Genomic DNA, 22,161 nt, shown 5'->3' with positions numbered 1-22,161 from the left:
AGGCACTTGAAATGTTTTATACTTTACTATGGTAATCTCACTACAGAAGCTGCAGTTATAAACGTAGAACTATAATTATTATGCACTGTTTTGTGTAATATTTTGATTAGTGATATTTACAGTGGCTTGGTAAAGTTAGGTATATATGTATATATGCACCAGTACGGGTTATGAATGTTATGGAGTTATGATTGATGTTCAGCTGATTTTCTCAGACCACATTGCTAAAACTGTCCGATCCTGCAGATTTGCTTTATGCAATATCAAGAAGATCAAGCCCTTTTTTTCAGAACATGCTCCACATCTTCTTGTTCAAGCTCTTGTTCTGTCCAGGCTGGACTACTGCAATGCTCTCTTGGCAGGTCTTCCAGCCAATTCTATCAAACCTTTACAATTTATCCAGAACGCGGCAGCAAGATACATTTTTAATGAGCCAAAAATAATACACGTCACACCTTTATCAATTTGCACTGGCTACCAATAGCTGCTCGCATAAAATTCAAGGCATTGATGTTTGCCTACAAAACTACCACTGGCTCTTCACCCATTTACCTTAATTTGTTACTTCAGACTTGTGTGCCCTCTAGAAGCTTACATTCTGCAAGTGAACGTCGCTTGATTGTGCCATCCCAAAGAAGCACAAAGTCACTTTTACAGACTTTTAAATTAAATGTTCCCTTCTGGTGGAATGAACTCCCCAACTCAATCCGAGCAGCTGAGTCCTTGGCCATCTTCAAGAATCGGCTTAAAACCCATCTCTTCCATCTTTTTTTGACTCTCTAACTTTAGCACTCACTATTCTAATTATATTCTTAAAAGAAATCAAACTACCTTTCTAATCTTTTTGTATTTTCTTTTAATTTATTATGCAATTATGTGAGTGTGTGTGTGTATATGTATATGTATGTTCTCTAACACTGGCTTGCTCTATTCTTTTTCTATTCTATGTTTTCTTTTAATTTATTATATTATTTAAAAGCCCATGCTACGTGAACTGTGTTAACCTAACTGAGACTTGTTATAGCACTTATATATCGTTGCTCTTTTTGTTGTTTTTGATTGCTTCCACTGTCCTTATTTGTAAGTCGCTTTGGATAAAAGCGTCTGCTAAATGAATAAATGTAAATGTAAATGTATAATACATGGTGGTTATTTTATTCTTGCAGGTTAAAGTGGGTTAGCATGTTAGCATCGTTGACAGAGCGGAGTTAGCCTTTTAGCCTGTCCTGTCAAACTAGCCAATCTCCACTGAGTGCTGCAAGCTATAGACAGGCCACACGCTTCAATGCCCTCTGACATAAACCTTGTTTCACTGTTTTGTCATTTTTGTCTCCTTTTTTATGTTTTCCATCCTGACTTCCTATACTGTCCTTTCTCGCTATTGATTGAGTCACGGCTAATGCATGAGGTGAGTACCTGCTATCAAGGCACACAAGCATGTAGCATAATTTCATTTTATGTGTACGTGTGATTTCAAACTATATCCTAATGCGGGGGCAATCATTGTTTCTGCCAAAATACTGTAGTCACTAAAGTAAGATTGGGGAAACTTGGCAATAGCGGCTACTGTTATGATTCTTTTTGAGCGCATCAGTATGGACAAGCTCACTGTTTGGTTGCACATGAGTGAATGTCGGTTAGCATTACAATCAGCTTAGAAGGTCAGAATGAAACCTGAAGGGGTTTTAGGGATGTTGCAACATGCTGAGGGCCATAGCCATGTCTCAGCACAACACGTTGTTCGTGTCTGAAGAAGTGACAAAATCTGTATGTAGAAATATGACAAAATTTACCCAAATGAGGATGTTAATTTGTTTCTGTAGATATTGAATCAAGCGGTAATTTGCTAATGCGATTAGACGGGCAGATTAGCTCATATTATGTTTTTAAGTGTGCACATCCATTAGCACATTCATGTGCTTTTTAATTCAGGAGTGTTTTGATTTGAATTTGAAGGAGAAGAGAGGATCTAAAGAACCACAGTTCAGTCGACTTCCAGTGAAGGTCCAGTGAATATGTTATGTGGGCAGAGTGCGTTGAGTGGGCATGAATAATTTAAGGAGTGTGTTTAAAGAGAAGGACACCAAGATGTATTACCCTGATAATGAGCAAGAGAGGAACAGATTTAACACACACACACACACACACACGCACACACACACTTATGCCATATACACACAACCAGCCTAAAAAATATTGTATCTAGACAGAGATGTACAGTATTATCATTATTAAATATTTTTACTTTATCAATGTAAAAAAGTTTTATTTTAGTGCAAAGGTTAAGATTATGGTCTTTATTAATTATTTTATCATATGTGCATATGTGTCTGAGTCATTTTGCTTTCATTTTTGGGACTTTACAAGGAAAATGCATCTGTAGACATTAAAAATGTTTTGTTATAAAATTAAAAAATTGCAAAAAGGTTTAAGGGAGTATTAGGATTAGAATATTGATCACATTGTTACCTCCTTATTAATACAGTAGAAGTCAATGAAATGATAGAAAAACAATGTGTGTGTGTGTGTGTGTGCTCTTGTTTTTGACACACATCAGGACACAACTCTGTATAATGACACGGGTATGACACAGGTATTACAAGGAGAGGTTGACTTTGAGGACATAACCCATGTCCCCATTTTTCAAAACGTTTATAAATCATACAGAATGATTTTTATTTTTTATTTTTTATTTTATTTTATTTTTTGAGAAAGTAAAAATGCACAAAGTTTCCTGTGAGGGTAAGGGTGAGATGTAGGGTTGGTGAAGGGCCATAGAATATACATTTTGTACAGTATAAAAACCATCACGCCTATGGGATGTCCCCACTTTTCACAAAAACAAACGTGTGTGTGTGTGTATGTGTGTGTTTGGTCCTCAGGGGCATTCAGGCGCTGCAACAGGAGAGAATGTGACATAAAGGCCTGATGATGTCAGACACAGGAAGTGCTCAGAGAGTGAACATATGTATCTATGAACAGACGGTAAATGCACCAAGAGCCTCTCTGTCCATTTCTTCTCTTTCTTTCTTACCATCTCTTCCCCTCTTTACCACATACACTATTTCTCTCATCTTCCTTATGTCTCCTTCTTGGCTTTTCTCCCTTGCTTCTTTCTTCACAACTTTCTCTGTTTAATTTAGTTTGCCTCTCTCTGTATCGGTCTGTCTGTTTCTGATCGTTATTCTTTAATTAAGACTTTGATGGGACGCTGTCTTAGGCACCTGCCACAAGTTGGCTCCAACCCTATTCATTACACCCCCTCCCCATGTGCATGTTTCTCCTCCTTTTCTCCCGTCATCCTCTCATCTTTCTCTCCACTTGCTCTGCTGAACTCTCCCCATCCGCTCTCTTTGCCAGCGCAGTCAGGGCTGATCCACCTCAAGCTTTCCAAATGCACTAATCCAACAGAAGACACCATGCCAGAGACTGCATGCACCATAACTACACATTGTTTGAAGGGGCAAAAATAAATCCCTCTCCATCTTTGTGTGTTTTATCCACTCATTTCTCTTTGATGTGGGTTAAATATGTGCAACAGAAACAATATGTTTTACATTAGTAAGATCCCATAATAGAAATCTATTTTTTATTGATTTGTGAAATTGTATTTATGTATTATTTGAATAGTATTGAATTGTAAATGTATCCTTATCAACACTGTCCAGATTAGAAACAGCTTTCTCATCATGCATTATGTATTGACTAGAAGCTTTCTCTTAATACCATTTTTGAGCTAAAAAGATCAGAATTTGTCACAATTAAGCTTCCTGAGATGTTCAGCAGACTTCTAGGGTATATATTAATTCTTATATCAAGATTATATAGCAAGTTTTGAGGTAGAACATGATCTATACAGTATAAATCATGATGTATATCTAACTTTTAAACTTAATAGAGTAGGGAGTTAGTAAATACAGTTAGTCCCCTAATGAACTACTGTGAAGCTTTCAAGATGCAAAGTTGTTCTTTTAAGGCTACAGTCTCAGTGACAATCTTAATTTTGAGAGTGTATGCAAACAATCATATATAGTTTGGATAGTTAAGCAGAAATACACTTTAATGGTTTTTAAAATTATTTTTTTTTTTTTCACAAAAGACAAAAAGATGAGGAGGGTAAGTAAAAGATAATAGAATTGACATTGTAGGTTAACTATTCATTTATTTATTTGTACGCTGAAGCATAGCAAACTAGTTTCAAATTAGCTTCCTAACTGAACGTTATTAATTTTATTTTATGATTTTATAGTTATTTTTTTTTCTTTTTTTTCTTGGTACAACCAGGTAAATAAAATATAATATTTTAAAATATTCTATGAAAATAGAAGCTTTAGTGTCTTTGAATCTGTATGTATTCTGTTGTTCCAGGAGTGTATGATGTATATTTTCCCTTAATTTCATATAAAGAACACATTAGTACATTTCAACCGATTTCCCATCAGCCACTAGTTCTGAGCGAGTGTGTATTTATATGTGTCTCGGGGGTAATGCGTGTGACTGTTTAGTAAACAAGTCCCTCTGTGTTTGGAGTCATGCTGTGATCGATAAGGCCACACTACTTGGCGTGCGTTTGTGTCCATTATTATCATATCCGCATGTGTACAGTACACGCTCCCGAGAACGCCCTCCTGTGATTCTAATGACATGTCAGGGTTTTTTCCCTCTCGATATGAGAGGTGATATTTGCATAAGTGATTACATTGTGTATTCCCCCTGCAGTCAATGACACTGCGAATGATTTGCAATGGTAATCAGTGGTTGTGGGTAAAGTGACCTTGATGAACATGTGTGGCGTTTATGCTGTGCATTATAAGATGTGACAGCTGTTTGTGCGTGCGTCTTACCCATGGTCTTGAGAGAGGAGTATTTGTTGAAGCCCAGGTTGTTGTGAGGCTGGGACAGAGTCATTGCGGGACTCAAATGAGGAAGCGTGACGTTATTCAGGTGGTTATGCTCTGAAGGAAGAGAGAAAGCACAGGAGGAGAAGGAGGACAGAGAGGAACGAGGGAGCACATAAGAGAGAGAGGGACACAATGAGGAAGGGTGCGTTAGTAAAAGGGAAGTCAGCATATTTAGAGAGAGCTGAGTGCATGTGATTATACAGTAAAGGAGAAAGTCTGCCGTTAATTTCAGCGAGTTAAGAGGGATGAAGGACATGCATGAGTCTTACAGCTCAGGTTCTGTAGAGCGTCAAGGTCATGGCTTCAGTTCTCAGTCGACACATGAACTAATGCTATGCATAGCTTGGAATGACTTTGTGACTTTAAATGAAGTGTGTGTTGTATAAATGTGTGTAGGCCACAATCTTAATGGAGTTCTCAGTTGTGTTTTATTCAAGTACACTGGAAAAAGTTTTTTAATTAGTCTTTTTTGACTTTCTTCTCAGGAAAAATAGCCGTAACAATCCTTAAAGCAACATTCATTTACTTGAGAAGTGGTAATGCGTAAGATATTCAGTTTTTAGAGAAATAACAGTATCTTTAACCCTATAAAGCTTACTGTATCAAATTTGATATTCAGATTCGAAAAGGCCACTAAATGATCAACTTGATCAAAAAACCTGTTGAAACCTGTCGTACACAATTTGCTGTGTCTTCGGTCTAGTTTATACTTTTTTATTAGACAATGTCATTCTAAAACCACATCATGTGTATTTTTGTTGTGAAATCTTTAATGATTTTTGTAAAGAATAACTTTTATATTCTTAGTAACTTTTCAAGATGAACACTTACTGGACTGAAGCAACTTGATACGGTCCACATATCATTTTTAGAAAAATCATGTTTAAGTATGAATATCAAATATATGATGCATCTCATTTTTGAGGAACATTTATTTGTTCGTCTCTCAATCATTGTTTTATTGCATTGCATTATGTGTTTTGTCTCCACAGTAAAAAGTACTAAGTAACAAGTAAAAAAAAAGTAGTAACTTTGTAAATAAGTAACTTTGATCATAAAACTAAGCATTTCATTTTCATCTTACTAAGACATCTGACTAAGTAGTCTGATGTCTGATTGGTTTACATTAAACTGCATCTCATTTTCACAATAAAGCAACCAAAATTTCATTTTATTTCCTTTTTTGGTCATATACTGTAAATATCAGTAACTGCACCAAATGGCGTATTTTTGCTCAGTTTGAGCCTCTGTATAAAATTGAATATGAGCTTTATATTCTACTATATCGGATATAATGCAAAAACACATATGCATCCAGATTTTATATTTTGTCTAAAGATAAATAATAAAAAAAAAAACTCTTCAATTTCGAATAGTTTGATAAATCAGGTTTTTCAGGGTTGGTACATGTCTATTTTTTTGTTATTAATGCCCTTATTCCTTGTTTCAAGTGTAAACAAGTTAGAAAATGGGAAAACAAAATCTACAAAAATATATGACAAAATATACACACAATGATATCCATCTCTCTGAAATGCCACTGCTTGTTTAAAAGATTTTTCTAGATATTTTAAACAGGAAAACACTAATCCCTTTTGAGAAATAAAACAATTGGGACAGTTGTTGAAACGTAATACAAGCTGCAAAATTAATGTGACAGCAAAGCCTCAGATCAGTTGGTCTTGGAAGAATTCGGTGAGAAATGAGTTCATATAAAGGACAGTGAACACCCACCAACTTCCAGATGTTTTTTTTTTTGTTTGTTTTTCCAATTCATTTGCTTAACAGGTAATGCAGTTTAAAAACAAGTCTCAACCAAATCCAACCATCTTCAACATGAATCACCAGCAAAAATGTGTTTAAAGCTCAAAAATACATAGGTACGTGACTAAGTTCTAAGCATCATTGAATGTGAACTATTCGAATGGGCATCACTCTAGATTAATTAAACCAGAAATTCCATTATTTCCACTTCTAGTAAAATTGATTTCTTTGGTTTGTTAATCTTTCTTCAGACTGTGGGCCATGTAGATCTTTGAGACATTATTGAGATCTCATTTGAAACTCATTGGCATCATCTTTTCTCAGGAGAAAATGTAAGGCGACTGCTGTCTAGTAGAAACCCGAGATAAAGAGATCTCATTTTTTGTTTCATACGGGAATGCTTGTGCATGTGTGCCATTAATTACCATTTCTTAGGTGGATGCACGATATAGTGCTGTCTGTGCGCTGTGCAGAGGTCACTGAAGGTTATTTAGGACACACATCCTGTGTCCTCCCCTTTGGGCTGGGGTGTGTGGTCACTGACCTGATTCTGTCAGATCACTTTGTGCTGGTGTGTGTATGTGCACTTAACGTATATATGGTAGTGTTAGTGTTAGTGCATATGTGTGCTTTAGGGTGGCAGGACGGATCATTACGCCACACACCTGCAATTAAATGCTCAGGTTATATCACAGCAAATGGATGCAGATCATGAATTATGTCAGGTCCATATTGTGTCGACACACATATTGTGTTTACTGACACTGTCTGACACGTTTGAAAAGGGTTAATCAGGCGCACACAATCACACATAGCCTTAGAAAAAGAACGTTTCCACTTTGTTAGTTAGTTAAATAAATACTTTGTTAGATAAATAAATACTTTTTAAATGATGTGTATGGCAAATGTTGGTGGCTTTCTTTTGAGATTTATGGATAGTATTGCTCAACCCCTATAATTTGTCTTAAAAAGCAAAAACACACAAACAGAAGTTTGCTTCTTTTTTTTAAGTTGTAATTACACTCACTGATGACCTTAAGAGAAACATTTCCAGAACCTGACTGATGCTGTTGATTGTGAATAGATTAACGGCTAAAGAGCTGTTTCTCCATCGTATATGCAGCGGAGCTATGTGCATTAAAATATGTAAAATATTTGGTATATTTTATGTATGCCATGTTTTATTTAACTTAAAGACGTATTTCTTCATGTGCCTTGCACAGTGTGTGTCTTTGTAGTAAAGCCTGGCTGATTTAGACCCTGTCCTCCTGTCAAACTCTACACAACTCAATCTCACTCACAACGGGAGATCTCTCTGTTCCTCCAAATTAATTCTCTTTTATATATATATATATATATATATATATATATATATATATATACATATACACACACACACACACACACACACACACACTGTCTGTTTAATTCTTGCATCCACTCACAAGAAAAAGTTTGAAACTAAAATCAGACATTTTTTAAGTGACTTTTTTAATAAACAACATGCTCTTTTGACATAAAAGTCTTGGATTTACTTTGTACAGTAGAAATAGTCTCCATAACACCAAATATATAGCATTATAGCAAAGAGCATGTAAAACCTATGTTATACATTTTTTTTTTGGAGAAGGAAATTATATTTTCACCTCACATTTGAAGCTTTCTTCTTAATTTTTTCATTACAGTTATTTACATTTTGGGTATTGGGTTACAGTACATATGTTGTTAAATTAATGTTTATTGCATTTTTTTAGAGACGTGTGTTTTGTATTTGTGTATGAGAACGTTCTCCTTCTATATTGTAGCATTATATTAATATTCATCTCAGCTTGTGGCTGTGATGCTGTGATTAACTTTGAATCATTATGTGGATTTCTTTTCACCACTTGTGTTTTTAAGGGGATGACAATATACTATATTGTAAGGGTAAAAAACAAAAAAAGCCTATTTAGATATATTAACACTATTTCAGTTAATGAAATGTCCTTTTTAGGTAAATTTGAGTCAAACCTATACAACTTAAATTGCCATACTGTTGCAACCAGAGGTGTCATTTTTTAACTATGCACAGATTTTGTTTTACAGTGTTTATTTAAATCTATATATTTAGTATAGAACTGGTTTTTGTCATTCTGGGTCATGTCATCAGCTCTAACAGGATCATTCTTCCCCGGACAGACTGTTTTTAAGGACATATAGAGTAAGCGATCTGTAACACTCTATTTCAATCTACTGTAGGGTTTTCCTCTAGAGACTTGCTCTGGAATAGAAGCGTCAGACTTCCAATAAATAAAGATGTGACATCTTTTCTCAGTTTCTTCTGAGTTTTCTCTGTCTGTTATGTTGTGAAAGACTGTGGGTAAAATAGAGTTTGGTCGTGTTTGGAAATACGGGTAAGGCGTCAATCAAGCAGATTAATTAAAATCACAGATTTTCCACTCTTCCATTCAGTGGCTTAGTAACCAATGTCAGTTTGTAATTAAGATTGGGCAAAGGCTCTTGCATGTGAAGTGATTCTCCAATGCAAAGGGTGTCCATCCTTGTGGCGGCGGAGGCGTGGTTTAGCGAAGTCTGCAACGGGAGAGCGAATGAAGAGACGAGCGGTGGTAAGTGGTTCAGGTGAGAAACTGTTAACAGCTGGGTCTCACCTGAACCACTTACCACCGATCGTCTCTTCATTCGCTCTCCCGTTGCAGACTTCGCTAAACCACGCCTCCGCCGCCACAGTCCTGCTCTTGGGCACTCACTGGGCTCCAAAACGTCCATCTGGAAAGTCTTGAAAGTGATCCTTAAGAGCTTGATTCTGGTTCAGATGTTTACATTATTTTGTAAACTGCTTACACACAGTTTTATTCAAAACTTTTTTCCCAACTTTACACACAAATACAAGAATTGCACGCACAAAATGCAAAATGCAAAATAAAACAAAGGTGTTTAAGGTGAAAGTTGATACATGCATTTAATGCGGTTTGGGAAAAACGGCCTTTAAATAGGACAAAAATTACCTGAAAAAACATTTTTTAAAAAATGTATGCAGTATTAAGTCATATAATACAGAATTTCCCGACAATCTGAGCCTTTCACTTGTTTCATCTCAAACGCTAACTTTTGTAGACATGATGTTGAAGCTCTCAGAAAGCACATAAGAAAATATGCATTGCCCTGAAAGCCTTTACTGAACTTTGACCTTTATACAATGTATGTTTTACTTTATTGTCCTGGAGTTTGTTGATAACAGACTGGTCTGAAATCAGCTGAGAGGCTTATTTTCTGCCTGATCTGCAGTGCGCAATGCCTAGAAGTCCACACTGTTCCAAGTTCTGGCGCTGGTGGATTGACATTACGAGCACGAGGCTCTGAGCCATTTCCTGCGCTCACCCTGCAGTTGTAATCGAATCATCTAAAACTCTGATATCTATCAGACATGACCGTGTCTCACACTATATCGGCCCCTTACCCTCTCAGTCCTGTTCTGTTTGCTCACATCATTATTTCATTATATTCACTGATTCCTGTGAAATCAAATAATCAGCATCAGAAAGAATTAAAGGTCAGAGGTCAACTCAGCCCATCTGATACTACAAAGGTTTTTTAGCATGCCACTTTTTTTTATGATCGACATCATGTGGCATGTTGAAGGTTCAAAATATATCACTTGCCCCAATTCTCTCTGCTCTCCATTACTTTATTTTTTTCCATCGCTAGTTCATCATTGTAGAACAGAGAGTGATGGGTGGGTGGCCTGTGCTCCTCTCAGATTGGAGTTACATAACTTAATGAACTGCTAAATGGCTATTGAAATGTAGCTCCCCATGGGAGTCTGACGTTTGGGTCATAATTAATAATAACTGCATGACTGTAACTGTGCAGGGATCTGGTAACCTGGTGAGGTTGTGTCTTTGTGTGCTGTAGATTAATAATCTGATTTTGCTGTTTTATGGGGGTTTTGGTTTTTATGTTTTGTGGAGAGAGATATAGATCAATATCAGTCAGGGTGATGAAACCTATTTTATATTCTAGTGATCTTCTGATATTGCTTTTTGTAATTAATTCATTTTATATTTACTGTAAGTGACAAAGGATATGCAGAATCAACACGTTTTGAATTTTAACTTTAATAAAATATATATTTTTAAATATTATTATACGTAATATTCAGAATTATTTGTATTATTAGCATTAGCATTATTATTTGCAACAATGGAGCCCTTTGACCTTTTTTTTTATATGAGTAATCAGACTGAATGCCAGACTGAAACCATAGAAAACACAGATGAGCTTGTGGAGGCTAAAATCAGTTGTTTTCTCAGAAATAAAGGTCAGGTATCAATAGAGGATCACACTGAAGGGAATTTTTAAACCTTGCAGACTAAATCATTTCTGTTTTCTGTATATAGAGGGGATTTTCCTGCTGTTTTGACCATCCACAGGAGGTTCAGTTTAACTTTTGAAAACTTTTTGTAGAGCGATTCCTCACTGGAACAATGTGTAGGGCAGAAAAGGCGTTTGTTGTCCATCCGTGGATCTGCTCCACTGGAGCTGGAGATTTCTGTTCTCTGAGGGTAAAGGAGGTCCCTCAGGGGAAAATTCAATCAAACACACACGGCTCGCCACAGAAAACGCACTACTTCTCATTAATAATGCATCATCCCTCTCAGGAAGAAAGAGCAATCAACATGCATATTCATTTAGCTTTTTAAATATTACTGGCCAGCCCTGTAAGGCTTTGAAGAGCATTTCACGGCAAGGATGAGAGAGAAACAGAGGCTCAAACAGAAAAAGAGAGATAAAGAAACAGTAAAATAACCTAATATGCAAAAGAAATATTGACTGCCATGAGGGAAAGAGAAAGTAAGACAAGGCTATATTGCCTTGCTTTATCGCTTTAGAAGTGGAATTGAGTTTGTGCATCTGTGTGTGTGAGAGATCACCTACTTTGTCGCACTTCTCCAAGTACACACTTACGATTGACTTGAATTGGCTCTGATATACTTTGACGGATAATCAGTAGTGACAGTGATGGGTTGTAAGACTGTTTCTCTCCCACACACATACACACACCTTTTCCTGTCAAACAACTACAATAGGCCCTAGATATGTGCCACAACACACAATCTGACAGTTTACTGCTGTCAACATGAATTTAGTTACCTTACACACACACACACACACACACACACACACACACACACACACAGCTACCCATTGTGGTGTATCTAACTCTGGTGCCTCCCCAACCCACACAGTCACAATGCCATTAAATTCATAAAAATTCACAGGCTGTTCACATGGCCTTTGAAAGCATTTAAACTGTAAAAATAATATCAATAAAATGTGGAATTTCTTCAGGAAATGTAAAAGCCCAGGTTGGTTTAATTTCCCTTTTTTTATCATTAGTAGGTAATCATTAAGTGTTTGTATTGTTGGTGTGGGACAGTATTATGAGGAAAATGCTCAGTAGGGCAAGCCAGCTTAGAGAGCTTGAACAATATGGAACAGAATCAAGCAGGACAGATCGATTGGGATAAAGATGTACGCAGATGTTTGCATTAATTAGCATATTTCTAGCTGCTATTTCCCATATTCTTGAGCATCAGGCTTTCAGTGAGATGCTGTAATGCACATCTGGGTTTGTGTGTACCTGGTATTCCCCACGGTAAGAGAACCAAATGTCCCCCACAAGGATAGTAATACAAGTAAATATGGTCCCTTGTGGGGACATTTTTTGGTCCCCGTGTAGAAAACAGCTCAGAAATCATACAGATTTTTTATGTTTGTTTGTTTGTTTGTTTGAAAATCAAAAAATGCTGAATGTTTTGTGTGATGGGTAGGTTTAGGGGTAGGGTTAGAATATGGAAAATACAGTTTGTGCAGTATAAAAACCATTATGCCTATGGAATGTTCCAATAAAAAATGAAAACACAAAAGTACAACATTAATTCAGTAATATTACAAAACAGCGGTCCCCAGAGTTTGACCATTTAAAATACCTTTTTACTATGTTATTATATTTATTTGAAAATATCTCATTTATTTCTGTGCTGCAAAGCCGAATCATTACTCCAGTCTTCAGTGTCACAGGAGCTTTCAGAAGTCATTCTGACATGATGATGTGATGCTCAAGAGACATTTCGTATTTCTTACAAATGTTGAAAAGAGTTGAGTTATTCTTTGATAAATATAACGTTCAAAAGGACAGCATTTATTTGAAATGGAAATCTTTAACTTCTGATCAATTAATTGCATCCTTGCTGAATAAAAATATTAATTTCTTAAATAAATAAATAACGCTTACTACCCCCAAACTTTTGATTGGTAATTGCATGAATTTATATAATTTGTATTAAATCAATTTCTTGGTACATGTCTCAAAACCATGTTACTATAATCCCTTTACCATGGTACTTCTTTAAGAATACCCTGGTACCATGTTTTTTAAAAACAGTATGCAATACTTTAAAAACACAGTATTTCCAACCTGTCTAAAAGCCATGGTAGTACAATTAGTAGCCTATGTTTTTTTTTTTTATTAGTGTTAGTGTTGATGGATAGATAGATGGACACTTTATTGATCCCCAAGGGTAAATTTAGTAGACTGTCAAACACACACACAGCCACATGCAAGCTCACTGCCAGAGCCAGTACGGTTTTATTTTTCCGCTTCTCAATGGACTGTAACTAATTTAATGACACATATTCCACTACATCCATAAGCCGCATGCAGAAAACTAACATACACCAACACGTGCGCACAAGTACACACTTAAACCTTATTATCAGCGCAGGAAATTAGCGAGTCCTCCCAGACTTCATGCATATGTGTCATCAGATCCCAGCAATCGGCAGTAAGTACATCCCAGCCATCTATACCAATGATGGACCAACACAATTCATACTTACAGTGTGTGTGTGTGTGTGTGTGTGTAAGAGATTGGTGTGGATACAGTACAATGCAATTCATTCACTCAGCAGCACAGCCTGACCCAATCTCTACAAAGTGCTTGCGAAGCAATCGTGTGTGTGAACCTGCTCAGTTAAACCTGATTGATGCTCTCACACACACCAGCGGCTTTCTGACCTTCAAACCACCTCCAGTCGCCGTCCCCCCCTCTCTCTGCTCTTCAGATGGTACGACCCTTTTCAATCCCTATCTGAGCACAGTCAGACTGGGACAGTGCACCTCCAGAAGAGGGGTGTTCAGCAAAGCTCATGCAGCTCTCTAATAGGAGAACCAGAATGAAGGAGAATAAAAAAAGATAAAGAGCGGCAAATGTTGTGGAGTATGATTGTAAGACAAAGGGAAGATGAGAGGTTTTCAGAGGCACAGTTCAGTTATTCATGCAGTTACTTGTTTTTTGGGAGAAAGGCGATGAATGAAAGGGGAAAAAAGGATGAGAAAAGACAGGACGGAGAGTAAGATGAAGGCATGTATGATGTCTAACACAGAGACCAGCTGCTGTACTGTCACACTTAATAACCTTCACTCTTATTTCCGCTCTTCCTATGCCTCTCTGGCTCTCATGATGCTGTCAGTGTGAAAGCATGTTTCAAAAGAAGTGTGTGCACAGTATGTCATAGAGTTGCTTGTCGTGGTTATTTTGAGATAACCTGGTGTGTGTGTTTTGTATGAGAGATTGTGCATTAAAGGGATTGTTCAGCCAAAAAATGACAGTTGTGTCATTGTTTGCTCACCCTCATGTCATCCCAAACTGTAGGACTGACTTTCTTCTGTGGAACACTTCAGGAGAATTTTTCGAATATGTATTGCCTTGTCTTTTTCCATGTAATTACAATGAAAAAGTCTGTAGCTTTCAAGCATCAAAAAAAGACACAAATACCTCATGAAAGTAGACCACGTGGTTCATGAAAAAAAGATAGAGATGGGAGGAACCATTATATTTCAGTACCAGCATTCTCACTGCCCGATGAAACTCGGCATTCACTTGCAAAACTTTTGTGGTGAAAAAATAATTGTTTTATGATAAAGAGCGCAAAGGTTTCAAGGGCAAACGTGGAGTATCTCAGGGGAACGCAATACTTTTGCGAGGGAACGCAACAGTTTTGCGAGAGAATGCTGATATTTTGCAAGTAAATGTAAAGTTCTAAGGGAAACAGTAGTTTTGCAAGAGAATGTAAATATTTCACAAGCGGACGTACATAAAAAATAACTTCATTTGAAATTACTTTAAGCTCTGTAATTTATAGTGTTTTTCCCCTTAATCTGGTGTTGCTCTTCTTGATGCAGATGGAGCTTTTGCAGGACCTGACCCTCCGATTTCCACAGAGCAATGAGAAACAGCTGGATTTGAGGACATCTGAAAACATCTGTCACATGCACGAAGGGCAAACCAGATGAGTCTTACCCACACACATCCCGCCTACAGCTTGTCTACCTCAGTAGACATCATTTTTGGAAAGTCACATATAGCCGATTAGATTTAGATTTCAAACACACTCATTGCTTTGACCTCCAAAGGAAACACATGTACTGCAGAAACTAGGGGTATCCATACAAACCTTCCTAAATTTAGTAAACCTTAAAGGGATACTGTAGTTCACCCAAAAATGAGATTTGTCATCGTTAACTCAACCTCATGTTATATGCCATCAAGCTTCAAAAAGGATACAACATCACCATAAAATTAATCTTACACACTAAAGGATATTGTATAACTTCAAGAAGAAACTTTTTTATGGCATTTGTGTATCTTTTTTGAGACTTTAAAGGTCTCAGGATTCAGTTTCCCGTTCATTGCGCATGCACGGAAAACAGTGTCAAGCTTTTGTTCAGTAGATGAAACCAAACGCTATATGAAAGGACATGAGAGTGAATAAATCCTGATTTCTGAGCGACCTATATCCCTTATATTGTCTAATACTTGGAACATTTAAAGTGAAAAACAGAGCAAAAGACAAAATACTCGCCATGTATGCATTCTAGGGTTAAAGACATGTATTTACAGAAACACACATACATACGTCATCCTGCTATGCTTGACATTTCAGTGTCTCTGCTCAGACCACATGTACTATCTGCCTTGTGACATTTAAACCTCTTTCAGATGGAAGGAGAGAGGTTGAAAGGGCAGTATTTTCCACTGTTCTGAGTTTTTCGTATTTTCCGTCTTTCCACTCCATTTCCTAAAAAGCATATCTCAACCTGAGCTGTCTTTCTCTCTCACACTCATATAACTGCCATTCACCATTGCACTTTTCTCTTTCTACTTTAATCATACTCCTTTCACACAGGCATCAATGCATGTTTGATTGACATATTCTACTGCAGCTTTATGATTGGTGCATTTACAGGAAGGAAGCTTCCTGTTGCTAAATTGCCATGGCAGCATGCCGACTTCAGTCCCTCCAAAGTGCCTTGAAGTAACTTTAACTGAAATGCCTTTGCTAGATTGGACAAGGCTTGGAAAGAATTCACAAATCCCTTTTTTTTTTTATTATTGTTTATGCAAATAATTTCGTTTTTTTAAATATTAATATTACCATTATTTTATTATAACTGACTCATATTTGGACATTAAATTAAATGTTTATTTTTTATTACAATTGTATTAATTTTCAGTTTTTTTTAACTTATATTAATTCATATGAATATTTATTTTTATATCTACTATAAAAACAAGTGTTTTAATCAGTAAAAAAATCACTTTAAATAATGTAGGTTTTTGTGTGGTGGTGGTGTGAATGTATCAAGAGATGGGAACTTTCATGTTCCATGTCTGGTCTGGTGTGCAATGGCCTTTATCTAGAGCATCGATTTCAAATATTATCCTGTTACAACACGCAAACAGCTAATTCTGAATATTTCCCTTCCTTTCTGACCTTCAAGAGATCTTCAAACATTTTATTTCATCTTTTTCTTTCTGGAGTATCTGCTCCTCTTGAGATTCTACCTTTTCTAAGATGACCTTTCAGTGGTAACATGTTATATTCAGAAGGTCACGCTGTAATAATCCTATTAATTAGGAGAAATACAAAGGGCTTTAATAGCCTTGAGATCCTGCCAGGACAAAACATCACAGTGGAGAATTATTAACATCTTAACATCATAATTAGATTTTTCCTGTCACTGCGACATTGTAAGAGTCATGCATTTTATTGGGTGTTTTTGTAGCAGGATCCAATGGTGCTTTGTGTAATTCTTTATATTGTTTCTTTGCTCTGAAAATTCGTCTTAAAATCCTATGCAATATTGGTTCTCAAATGCAGTTATCTTGTTTTGATTTTTTTTTTATATTTTGAATAAGAAGACAAAAATAATTGTTAGAAATAGTAGTTTTGCAGAAATTTTCCACAACAGACCATGCCTCCCACTAACAGATCCTGATTACTGGTTCTGTAGCTTCAGGCTCAGTGCAGAAATCACCTCTGATCTGTGGCAACATCAAAAGAGCTCAGATCAGTGAGCATTACAACAGGCCTCAGATCAGTTTAACACTGTTACGAAGACGTGTCAGTGATGAAATGAATGCTCTGTCCTGCTGCGACTTCAGAATATTGAGGTAATGTCCTGCTGCTTGTCTGCTGTGTTTATACCAATCTGAGTCTGAAGAGTGCATACATGTGTGTGAGTGTGTGTGTGTGTGTGTGTGTGTGTGTGTGTGTGTGTGTGTGTGTGTGTGTGTGTGTGTGTGTGTGTGTGTGTGTGTGTGTGTGTGTGTGTGTGTGGTGCCCACAGCTGCTAGGGTCAGCCGAAGGGCGCTGGAAGCGGTTGGTAAGATGGGTGTGATCAAACTTCCACTTCATTACACTTTACACACTCGATGCAGCCACTGTAAATGTCTGGTCAGTCACACTGGTGCAGATTCTCAAGGGCAGAAGTGAAAAATATTAAATCTATATCTGCAATTATATATATATATATATATATATATATATATATATATATATATATATATATATATATATATGCACACAGACAGTTTTGTCCAAAAGATTGGAATACTTTTTTTTTTTTTACATATTTATTGAAAATAAGTTTTTTATGATCGTAAGGCTGCTCATAAGGCTGCAAAAATACAGTAAAAGCAGTTATATTGTAACATATTGCAATTTAAAATAATGTTTTTTTGTAAAATATTTATTCCTATAATGGCAACTTTCCATCAAATGCTACAGTAGAGACATTTATAATAATACAAATAAAAGCTGATTAATTGTTTGATTGTGTGTATACAGCTGCAGTCAAAATTATTCAAACACCTTGACCTGCAAGATATTGTGCTGCCATGAAATATTTTTATGAAAACAATTCAACCAAGGCACCAGTTAACTATTATTAGTTTTTTATTATTGTTAATTATTTTGAAATGTGCATGTGTGTGTTTGCTATAACACTATACGACTTTCATGGATGTACAGTATTATAACAAATATATAATAACACAATTTAAATTTTTAAATGTTAAAATAATTTAAATGATTTTGTTTATTTATATTTATTTTTCTTTCTTTCTTTGTATATTTATTTATCTATTTTAAATTATTTTATTTTTATTCTATTATTGTATTTTGGCAACAGAAATCATAATTTAGTGTTTTCATTTTTCATTTTTTCTTTTTCATTAAATAGCCTTTTATCCTGCGATTACAGTAACAACACTGATAAAAAATATATTCACAGACATATGGACAGTCACGTCATCCTCAACACACACACATTTTGATGTGATGGATGTGTTATTCATGGAGGGGTCTGTCATACTACAACCCGCCTTGACCACACACACACACACACACACACACACACACACACACACACACACACACACACACACACTGACAGACACTGTCTGCCAAGAACATGATTGGCACATATGGCACAGAGACTTTTTCTCTTACACGCACACAAACAACGCAATGTCTCATCATCAAATGCAAACAGTGTGACATCTCATGCTGTTGCACTCATTAGCTGCACATATGAAGCATTTTGCACTCAGCCAGACCCGTAAGATCTGCATCTTTAGAAATGCAGCGAAAACATCCTGATATCAGCAGTAAAATCGCCTGCGTAAGAAATGTGTCTCTCCAGAGCAGGTGAAAGAAACGGAAGAGTTTTTGCCTGAAGGCGATTCCAGAGGCGTTTGACTGCTTGGCCAGACAGTAAAGATGAACTGTAATATTTACTGTAAGAAGAACACCAACATCTCTCCCCCTGTCACAAGCAAGCTGTCAAACACACACGCTTGAAGTGTGTAGTTGAAAATGAACTCAATTCGCTGTGTTGTGTATTCGTCTGGATCTGACTAAAAAGAGAAATGGTGGCAACTGTTTAGAGATGTATGCATTTATTTCATTTCCCATGGTGTTAAAAATAAAGATTTGAATTAAACTGCAAAATCATTACTTTAGGAAGCTGACTTTTATCTGATTCGCTCACCTTTACTTGATAAAATTATTTTGCAAGCGTAAACATATTTCCAGTCTGATTAAAAATCAATAAAACGGATTAATGATGTTTTTAAGACTTATTTTTACCTTTATTATGATATGACAGATCAGAGCTGTAAGAGAGAGTGGGGGTGGGATCAGGAAAGGACCTCGAGTCAGGATTCGAACTCGGGACGCCTGTAGCTCACAAGGCTATTGCGCTGACATGAAGTACATTTGTAATGTAGCTTCTAGAGTGGACCAAAATGTGTCATTAACAGTGTTGGGGAATTTACTTTAAAAAAAGTAATGCATTACAATACTACATTACTCCCTAAAAAGTAATTACTTTTGAGTTACTTTTTAAATCTAGGCAGGGCTTGTTTGTTTGTTTTTATTATAAAAAAAAAATGCTTCTTTTACAAATGCAAAAGCCCTTTCACACTAGAAGTGAATCGAATAAACCTCAGGCTGAAGGAAGTGAATTCATGTCTGTACAGTAGAGGGCGCAGCTCAAACAAATTGCATGAAGAATATGACGCAGGAGAAGAAAGTTCAACACCATTCACCAATAACAAAAAAATTAAACACAAATGTGTCATTTTTGCTTAGCTGAATTGGATCATCGAAAGTTCAGTATCAAAGACATTGGCTAATAAAATCGGATTAAATACATAAAAAATATGTGTGTTATTTAACATTGAATTATTGCAGGTTTGTATAATATTTTGAGTTTGCACTTGGCTGTTTTTATTAATATTTGATGAATACTGAGTTTGTTTTTGTTCAGGTGAAGTAAGTAAATACATGTTTATATTTAGTCTAGAACATCAGTAACATCATGTTCACACAGCGCAGACACAACCTCTGCACTTATGACAACATGACAGCTGTCAATCAATACATGGGAAAACAAAGTAACTAGCATAACTTATTTGAAAAAGTAACTCAGATATCTCCTTCTAAATTACAAAGTAATTCGTTACTTTATCAGTTACGAAAAACGTAATCTTGCGTAACTTACGTTACTTGTAATGCATTACCCCTAACGCTGTTCATTAATAACTTGTTATTCTTTAGAAAACCTTTATTTTTAAGAGGGTAAAGTTGTTGTTTTGTTTTTGTTTTTTGCCTGTAAAACTTGCCACCATAATGCCAGGGTGTTTGTGGGTGATAATGACAATAAGCTGCATGATATTATTAATGTCCACGGCACAAACAGTGTGGAAGGATGGAAGGATGATGGTAGAAGGAGAGACAGTTCTCTCATTCAGTTCTCATTCTCCTCTCTAAACAACGCTCTAATTCTCCTTTCATTCGACAGCCTATCACACCCACACCATTCCTCTCCCACACTCATTCATCTTTCCTCTTGTCTCATTTGCTCTTTCTTTATTCCTCCCCTTAGGTCTTTTTCCTCCCCTTCCATCTCCCTCTTACTATTTATTCATTCAATCTCTGTCTCACTTTCCTTCTATTTTTCTCTGCCAGGTTCCCTCACCTGGCTTTCTTGATTCCTGAAATCTCATTTCTTTCCTCTGGAAAGTGCTCCTCAAACTTTTTCAGGTGCTGGACTCCTTCAACAAAGACTGCAGAACATTTTGCACTCCAGAAAAGAGGGGAAATCACCAACTACATCACAAATTAACAACGGTTTACCAACAAAAATCCCCTTAACTTTTATTTAGCCCTCTGGAGTCACACTGGTGGTCTTCACAGTCAAACTTGACTGGACTCCTGAAATGTAACCCAAATAGAGTCCCATATACCTCTAAATAAAATCCCTATAAATTCACTGTTTTTAGACATAAATATATATATATATATATATGTAAAGGTTATGTTTTTATGTTGATTTGAAGCATCAGTTTTTTTATTTTTTTATTATTATAAATACTATAGTCAACCCTGAACACAGAGAAAGCTATACAATTCTATAAAAATATAACAAAAATTAAATGTTTTAATCATTTTATCATAGTTTAATCCTTTTGGGTCTGATCTGATTTCAAACTCTTATTTCAGTTTACTGACTCGTTATGGCTATTTGGTTATAGCCATACCAATTCATCTGAATGTGTATTGTGTGCGCACGTGTGTTTGTGTGTGTGTGTGTTTGTGTGTGTGTATGCGTGCATGTGAGTAGATGTGTCTGTTTTGCACTATTGATGTTTTACTGCTTTGTAGTTGAACAGTCACACCTGTTCATAGGTTGTGTGTATAAAAAAAAGTGAAAGTCGTAACATTTGCCAAGTATGGTAACCCATACTCAGAATTGGTGCTCTGCATTTAACCCATCCAAGTGCACACACACAGCAGTGAGAAGTGAACACACACCCGGAGCAGTGGGCAGCTGTACTGTGGATCCAGCGCCGGGGGGGTTCAGTGCCTTGCTCAAGGGCACTTCAGTCATGGCTATTGAGGGTGGAAGAGAGTTGTTCATTCACTCCCTCCACCTACATTTCCTGCCAGCACCGAGACTCAAACCTGCGCCCTTCAGGTTACAGGTCCAACTCTCTAACCATTAGGCCACAGCTGTGTGTACACATGCGTGTGAATGGATGTGTTGGTTTTGCGCTATTGATGGTTTAAAATTTCACCCTATCATTGCTGTGTACTTTTTTCAAGCATTGTGACATATTTGCAGATTGCACACAATCTTGTTGATTGAAAAATCAATGTTTTTTGTCAATTTCCCATTCATTTAGTATGGTCAGCCATTTCTGACCGAAGACCACAGGTGTGACAATTTTTTTACGACCACTTAGCCTGCTCGAATCAAGCCCTCAATTTTTGTGTGTGTTCACATTCCAAATACCATAAACCTCAGCAAATTCATGCCATTACAATGAAGCTGTGATTTTTTTTAAACCGTAGAGCCGAAGAGCACCAGAGGGTTCAATTATTTTGAAAATCTGAAACCAGCATAATGTCGATCCTTTCAATACATTTTAGATTTTTTTTTTTTTCATTGTTATTTTGTATTCTTATATTTATAATTTTATATAGTTTATTTTATGAATACATAATTGTATAGATTTTATACACATTTTTTCATAAGTTAAGCTAATGAACTAAAATAATAATTTATCATGCATTAATGTCAACA

The 22,161-nt window shown here is 36.3% G+C and overlaps 1 protein-coding gene across 2 annotated transcripts in view; it reads right to left on the bottom strand.

Moving 5' to 3' along the window:
• The window catches only part of LOC113046825 (protein shisa-9-like), a 62,760-nt gene that overhangs the window by 5,719 nt on the left and 34,880 nt on the right, over window positions 1–22,161 (bottom strand). The window contains exon 4 of one of the 2 annotated variants that reach the window (XM_026207861.1): window positions 4,845–4,955. The exons of the other annotated variant lie outside the window; for it this stretch is intronic. Coding sequence (XP_026063646.1) covers window positions 4,845–4,955 — 111 coding nt within the window. The remainder of the gene's footprint in view (window positions 1–4,844; window positions 4,956–22,161) is intronic. 2 annotated transcript variants of the gene reach the window in all.

This window comes from Carassius auratus, chromosome 28 (assembly GCF_003368295.1).
Source record: "Carassius auratus strain Wakin chromosome 28, ASM336829v1, whole genome shotgun sequence".
Lineage (NCBI taxonomy): Eukaryota > Metazoa > Chordata > Actinopteri > Cypriniformes > Cyprinidae > Carassius > Carassius auratus.
The sequence above is the reverse complement of the archived record's forward strand: the minus strand, read 5'-3'. Positions and strand labels throughout refer to the sequence as shown.